Source organism: Acipenser ruthenus, chromosome 45 (assembly GCF_902713425.1).
Source record: "Acipenser ruthenus chromosome 45, fAciRut3.2 maternal haplotype, whole genome shotgun sequence".
NCBI lineage: Eukaryota > Metazoa > Chordata > Actinopteri > Acipenseriformes > Acipenseridae > Acipenser > Acipenser ruthenus.
The window spans coordinates 10,194,108-10,202,203 of record NC_081233.1 but is presented as its reverse complement, the minus strand read 5'-3'; the positions used below and the strand labels follow the sequence as shown (position 1 = coordinate 10,202,203).

General features: G+C 50.1%; 1 protein-coding gene across 1 annotated transcript in view; it reads left to right on the top strand.

Moving 5' to 3' along the window:
- Positions 1 to 2,575: 2,575 nt before the first annotated feature.
- LOC117401119 (zinc finger protein 385A) overlaps positions 2,576 to 8,096 on the top strand; it is a gene marked incomplete at its 5' end in the record, with an annotated part of 24,112 nt that continues 18,591 nt past the window's right edge. Inside the window, 1 exon segment of the mRNA XM_059013119.1 lies at positions 2,576 to 2,715. Coding sequence (XP_058869102.1) covers positions 2,576 to 2,715 — 140 coding nt within the window.

Genomic DNA, 8,096 nt, shown 5'->3' with positions numbered 1-8,096 from the left:
AAGCCCCCGGAACGTTGGGAATTTTTATAGGATTGGGAAAAGGGGGGGGGGGGGTGGTAATACTTTCCAAACAGCCGCTGGTGTGAAGAAATGTCATCCTCTTGGCGTTTTTTATTTTAAACTACAACACCCCCTCCCTCTGCTACTGCTGGGGGGGAAAGAATCAGCGGTCTGTCCATACAGAACCATTTACATTTCATGTTGTATTGTTACACAGCTTGTGTAGGTCAAAAGGTTTCTCTTAACTGGCTGTGTTTTCTGGACAGGCAGTTTGACCTTTGGCTGACCCTCCTACCCCCCCACCCCAAGTTAAGTGGGTGCCAAACAAAAAACCGCTCCAAGATTTCAGACAGGCATTTTAAAACTGTGTCGTTAACTGTGGTATTCACACTACGGCTATTGTCAGCACCTCAGAAGACGGAGCATTCAGCACAGTTTATCTGTCATCTTTAAATCATTTATTAATTAGTCATTTAGCGACTGGCAGAGACAAGAGTGTGAGCTGCGCATCACAACGGCTGCTGCAGAGTCACCTCCAACAGGACCTCGTGTGTTTCACGTCTCGTCCGCAGGACGGAACACAACAGTTTTGAGATCAACCAGCTACTCTGAGCAAACCCTGCATGAAATGCAAAAAAAAACCAAACAAACACACACATTTCGTATAACAGAATTTATAAGAGACTATCGATCACGCAAAAAGAACAAGCTGAGGCAGAAACGATATCTGAAATACATGAGGACCGACGGCAATGCTGCAGCCTTGTACAAAGCAACGGGGGGCAAGTATTTCCATTACAGCGCGTGTCCGTTCACAGCATGTGAATCGCTTTTGACATGGGATTGCTGCAGCAGTAACAGAGCAGCGTGGCTGTCACCTGCGTCAGTCAGGGGGGCGGGACGGGGGGGGGGGGGGGGGGGCTCTCATTAGGGATTCGGGGCCACGTCCGAGGGCACAGGGCCGGGGTGCAGGCGTGTTCGACTCGGTGAAAGCTCGCGTTGCAGTAAAACCACATTGCAGCACTGTGGAAATCACATGACTGGAAAAACCCTGCTGGGGGGGGGGGGTCTGCTTCCAGCAATAGGACCCCCTCCCTCCCTCACCTTGATTCAGGGAGGATTTTTAAATGCCAAGGACATATCATTGGGAGGTGGGTTGTATAGCAGTTGTCAAGGAGGCAGGGAGGCAGTTGGACTGTGTGTGTGTGTGTGTGTGTGTGTGTGTGAATCGATCATTTTGCAAGACTGCAATATGGGCAACTAAAAAGCACACGCACATTTTGAAATTTGAAAAAGGAAAACACTGTGTACTAAAAGGAGAAAAAAAAACTAATGTAGGTACATACAACATTTTAATCATTGATATCAATCAATCAATCAATCAATTCTATTTTCTTGAGCCGGATGGAAAGAGCAGTGCTGTACACAAGCAGTTATAAATTCACTTTGCGCTCTTGAGATTGATGACAAGCCCGCGCAGGGGAGTGCCCGTGTGCACACGCTGTACCGAGACGCTCCGAGGGGCGTTCGCGTTACTGAACTTGGGAGATGTTCATATAAAACCAAAAAACCGCCTCTCGTTACCCTCTCTTGAACTCTCGGCGCGATGCGTTTCACCGGCGGTCAGTTTTCTGTATTGCGCTGCAGTGCGGTCCGGTGTTTGCAGTCGTGCGTCTCTGAAAGAAACCGGTGAAGACAGATGTCCCTGCATGAACTGATGAACAGCGGTAGCAAGGGTTCAAATCGTTTAACACTGAAGTGTTTTACACACGCACACAATAGACTTGGGGTAAAACACTAAAATAAACGTTAAATGCAAGAAAACATTTTTTTTGCTTTGAAGTCTCTCGGAGCATCTTCAATGATTTTTTTACTTTTTTACCTAACGGACAGCACCACCCTGAGGTCTAATGTAGTACTGCAGTTCTCTCTGGCTGTTTGACTCTCCTCAGATCAAGCTTCGCATCGACCTGGGGCAGCGTGCAAACCCTCCCCGTCCTTCTGTGTGTCATTGGATTTAAATTAAAGTGCGCTTGCAAATTGAGATGTGGTTTTAAAAAATATATATACATATCAAAATCTCAGCAGCTTCAAAATATGACAAAGTTGTCTGATGCTGGATACACCGGGTCACATCTGCAAAGCTTTACCGTACCGTAGCTTGAATTGAATGGCGCAGTTAGCTGGGATTAGGAGGACAGGAAGCAGGTTCAGTTGAGGCGGATCAGACCCTCCTTTCAGGATTATTCCGATCTCTGCAGCAGTTCAGACTGGAATCACTCTGCCAGACAGAGATGAGACCGGGGCCGGACTGAATTAGGACCACCCGCCACAGCATTGTCAGCAGGGTGCAGCCGTGACAGTCCTGATTTGGAGTTACGCAGACTTGTGATAGAGTTTGCAGATTTACGATTGTCATGAAAAAACGAACGAGAATCCGAGGTCAAGCAGACAGGCGTTTCTAAATGCCTTCATCAGTGTTATCCATGGTGAAACTAAGAGACTGATTTGAATTACTTGCTGAAGCAATGGTATAAAACATTGCACTCACCCCCATCTCTCTCTCTCTCTCCAGGCAGTATCAGTCGCTCGGGGGCCGTGCCCACCTTCCTGCGGACCCCCACAATGATGCAGCCTCACCTGGACTTGAAGCCCTTCCTTCAGTTCCCAATGGAGACCCAACCCAGCATGGGACTGTTCCACAACTTCAGCACAGTGAGTCTCTTACTGACCCCGAACCCGCTACTGTACCAGCCAGCTCCACACACACACACACCGAACCCGCTACTGTACCAGCCAGCTCCACACACACACACCGAACCCGCTACTGTACCAGCCAGCTCCACACACACACACACCCGAACCCGCTACTGTACCAGCCAGCTCCACACACACACACCCGAACCCGCTACTGTACCAGCCAGCTCCACACACACACCCTGAACCCGCTACTGTACCAGCCAGCTCCACACACACACACCCGAACCCGCTACTGTACCAGCCAGCTCCACACACACACACACCCTGAACCCGCTACTGTACCAGCCAGCTCCACACCCCCCCCGAACCCGCTACTGTACCAGCCAGCTCCACACACACACACACCCTGAACCCGCTACTGTACCAGCCAGCTCCACACCCCCCCCGAACCCGCTACTGTACCAGCCAGCTCCACACACACACCGACCCCACTACTGTACCAGCCAGCTCCACACACACACCGAACCCGCTACTGTACCAGCCAGCTCCACACACACACCGAACCCGCTACTGTACCAGCCAGCTCCACACACACACACACCCTGAACCCGCTACTGTACCAGCCAGCTCCACACACACCCCGACCCTGCTACTGTACCAGCCAGCTCCACACACACACACACCCCGACCCCGCTACTGTACCAGCCAGCTCCACACACACACCCTGAACCCGCTACTGTACCAGCCAGCTCCACACACACACACACCCTGAACCCGCTACTGTACCAGCCAGCTCCACACACACCCCGACCCTGCTACTGTACCAGCCAGCTCCACACACACACACACCCCGACCCCGCTACTGTACCAGCCAGCTCCACACACACACCCTGAACCCGCTACTGTACCAGCCAGCTCCACACACACACACACACCCCGACCCTGCTACTGTACCAGCCAGCTCCACACACACACCCCGACCCTGCTACTGTACCAGCCAGCTCCACACACACACACACCCCGACCCCGCTACTGTACCAGCCAGCTCCACACACACACCCCGACCCCGCTACTGTACCAGCCAGCTCCACACACACACACCGACCCCGCTACTGTACCAGCCAGCTCCACACACACACACACACACACACACACACACACACACACACACACACACACACACACCCCGACCCCGCTACTGTACCAGCCAGCTCCACACACACACACACACACACACACACACACACACACACACACACACACACCGACCCCGCTACTGTACCAGCCAGCTCCACACACACACACACACACACACACCCCGACCCCGCTACTGTACCAGCCAGCTCCACACACACACACACACACACACACACACACACACACACACACACACACACACACACACCGACCCCGCTACTGTACCAGCCAGCTCCACACACACACACACACCCCGACCCCGCTACTGTACCATCCAGCTCCACACACACACACACACACACACACACACACACACCCCGACCCCGCTACTGTACCAGCCAGCTCCACACACACACACACACACACACACACACCCCGACCCCGCTACTGTACCAGCCAGCTCCACACACACACACACACACACACACACACACACACACACACACACACACACACACACACCCCGACCCCGCTACTGTACCAGCCAGCTCCACACACACCGAACGATATTATATACAAATAAATAAGTAAATAAAAATACAAAAAAAACTGGTATATTTATTTAAAAAGGATATAAATATATTTTTAAAAATAATTAAAATCTAACTTGGTCAATATGAATTAAATAAAAAGACAAACCAAAACGTAGTCAAAAAAATATCAAGTAAGATTAAATAGAATACAAACAGTTAATGTTTAGTTACTAAAAAATGAAAAACAGAATACTTGTAAGAAGTACTTGTAAATAAATTAGAAAAAACAAAAGTGATAAACCATTTAGCATTTTAAAAAGCAGAGACTAAAAAGAGCGAGGAATACACTGACAACTTAGTGCTTAACAATAAACTTAACAATAAATGAAGCGCTATTGGTGGCACAGCATTCCTTCAATCCATTTCTACACCAAACAGGAACTGCGAAACCAAACCCCACTCCTAACCAGCCATTCGCTAGTTCTAGCTAAATCCCGCCCCCAACCAGGGAGTCACCAGTTCTAACAACCACACCCCTGACCAGCCATTGCCTAGTTCATATTAAACCCAACCTCCATTCGAGCGGAACCCCGCCCCCTAACTCTGCCATTCGCTCTTTCCGGATAAGCCACACCCCTGCCCTGTCAATCACCAGTTCTAGCTTTACCACACCCCCCAACAGCCATTGGCTTGTTCCAGCCAAACCACACCCCTAACAAGTCATTTGCTAGTTCAAACTAAACCCCCACCCTATTCTAAGCAAGCCACACCTCTAGTTCTAGCTATGCCACACCCCCTTCTAACCTGCCATTGGCTGGTTTCAACAAAATCCAACCCCTATTCTACCTGTGCCATGCCCCCTAACCTGCCATTGGCTGGTTTTAGCCAAACCCCGCCCCATTCTAGCCAGATCACACCCCCTAGCCTGCCATTGGCTGGTTCCTAGCCAAACCCCGCCCCCATTGTAGCCAGATCACACCTCCTAACCTGCCATTGGCTGGTTCCTAGCCAAACCCCGCCCCATGCTAGCCAGACCACACCCCCTAGCCTTGCCATTGGCTGGTTCCTAGCCAAACCCCGCCCCATTGTAGCCAAACCACACCCCTAGCCTGCCATTGGCTGGTTCCTAGCCAAACCCCACCCCCATTCTAGCCAGACCACACCCCTAGCCTGCCATTGGCTGGTTCCTAGCCAAACCCCACCCCCATTCTAGCCAGACCACACCCCTAACCTGCCATTGGCTAGTTCCTAGCCAAACCCCACCCCCATTCTAGCCAGACCACACCCCTAGCCGGCCATTGGCTGGTTCCTAGCCAAACCCCACCCCCATTCTAGCCAGACCACACCCCTAACCTGCCATTGGCTGGTTCCTAGCCAAACCCCACCCCCATTCTAGCCAGACCACACCCCTAGCCTGCCATTGGCTGGTTCCTAGCCAAACCCCACCCCCATTCTAGCCAGACCACACCCCTAGCCTGCCATTGGCTGGTTCCTAGCCAAACCCCACCCCCATTCTAGCCAGACCACACCCCTAACCTGCCATTGGCTGGTTCCTAGCCAGACCCCGCCCACATTCTAGATGGACCACACCCCCCTAACCTGCCATTGGCTGGTTCCTAGCCAAACCCCTCCTACTTTAAATAAACCCCTCCCCTAGCTAAGAATTCTAACTAAACCCCTCCCCCTAGCTAAGAATTCTAACTAAACTCCTCCCCCTAGCTAAGAATTCTAACTAAACCCCTCCCCCTAGCTAAAAAAAAAAAATTAAAAAAAAAAATAATTAAAAAAAAAAAAAAAAAAAAAGGGGGGGCTATACTCACCAAGTGCAGAGCAGGTCTGATAAATTTTAGTTTCCACCTTCCCTGAAGTCTGATGTTGCGGGGGGGGAGGAGGAAAGAGCTGTTTGGGGGTAAAATATATTTTTAAAAGTATAAAAAACTCACCCTGTAATTGTGTCTGAAGAGTGCCGTTCCCACAGTCTGACCAGCAGGTGGAGCTGTTGGTATGCAACATGTTGGGTTAGAGTTTAGGATCCAGAATCTGTGGAGATAAGGAAAGAGAGGAACCTAAACAAAAACAGTTTCACACACACTCCCCCCCTCAGATTAGCACTAACCTCCCGCTGTCAGATTTGCGCTAATCCGGGTCTGTGAAACTCCAGTGAGTGTAGCACCATTTGATCCATTTGGGATAGCGTGCGGCTGTGAAATAAAAACCACAGGAGTCCAAATAAATCATTGTGTTCTCTTGTTTTTGTGAGCGTGAGGTTTCAGTGCCAGTCTGAAAAGCAAGGATTACAGCAGAGCGGTTTGAGGGCGAGGTTTGGGGTTGGACTGTTCAAATTGCAATGGTCTCCAGTCAGATGCGAGGAGAAATTGTTTGTCTGCAAAATGTAACCCTCAGGAGATGGAATCTTAAAAATTCCAACGTCCTGCTGAGAGAAATGAAAATAAAATGTGTGCGTCCGAGGAAGTCCTGGGAGCAACATGAAGATCAAGTGTGAAATATTTTAGAGCTTCTCCAGCAAGCTTGAACCTGCAAGTTATTTTAAAGGATATCGTGGAGGATTAGATCAAAAACGGAAACGGTCCTGTAAAGATGGGACGTCCAGAAATGAAATCATTTACAGTGGAATCCGTTTCACTTTTAAATGGAACTCGCATAGGGGTTGCATTTGCAGAAGCTCCTCTGTGTGTTTGGAGTCTGATGCAGGGCCAGTTGTTCTGCTAATATTAGGGTCATTTGCTCAAGATGATTCGAGGCACGTGGTTAAAATGAGACAGTGGCAATAGACACGTTCTTTTCTGCAAATTCACCTTTTTAATGAAACTGCCACTGGGGGTGTAACTCCCAGAGCAAATATTTCTTGTAGGCAAAAAAATCATGTATGTAGACGCTGGTCCCAACTCGAGTTTTAATAAAAATGCACAAGAACCAAAACCTAAAAACATTCTTAAATAAAAGTATTGTGTGAATCTGGCACGTTCTCACTGTTAGTTCCTGCGTGGGTCAAGCAAAAACAGATATCATTCACTGCGAGACAGAGGAGGGGACAGATAAGGCATGTTTAGACAGGAGAGAGGGAGAGAGAATTTGAAGATTGTTCACAGCACGGACTGGGGGAATTTGAAAATTGTTCAGTCTTAGCTCACAGCTAACTGCAAAGAGAGGGGCGGGGGAGACGTCAACGACAGAGAGTGCACAGTTACAGAGAGAGAGCGAGCACAAGAAATGGACTGAAGACAAGAAAGGAAGCAGGAGAGAGAAGAGAAAGAAAACGTTAATTTATTTTTGGAGAACGACATGCAGGCAAGAAATGGTGTGTAGGCGAGAAGGGGCGTAAAAGAGAGGAAGAGGAGGAGGGAGATCGAAGGGGAGCTATCCTACAGCCTTGTACACTGTCCTGCACTTGCTCCTCATTCCTGTTTGGGACTGGCACCGCTGCACCCCCCCCGCCAGGGCTCCGTCAGTCTGTGCTCCAGGGAGGTACAGCGAATGGGACTGGTGTGTTTTGTGGGTTTGGATTGTGGGACACCCTGGCAGTGACACCCCACACCCGAGAGGCAAAAGGCTGAGTGCAGGGCTTTGAAAACCCTGCTGAACCAGCGACACTGCAGGCAGGGAGAGAGGGTCAGGACTGCACAGCGGATCTGAACCAGCGACACTGCAGGCAGGGAGAGAGGGTCAGGACTGCACAGCGGATCTGAACCAGCGACACTGCAGGCA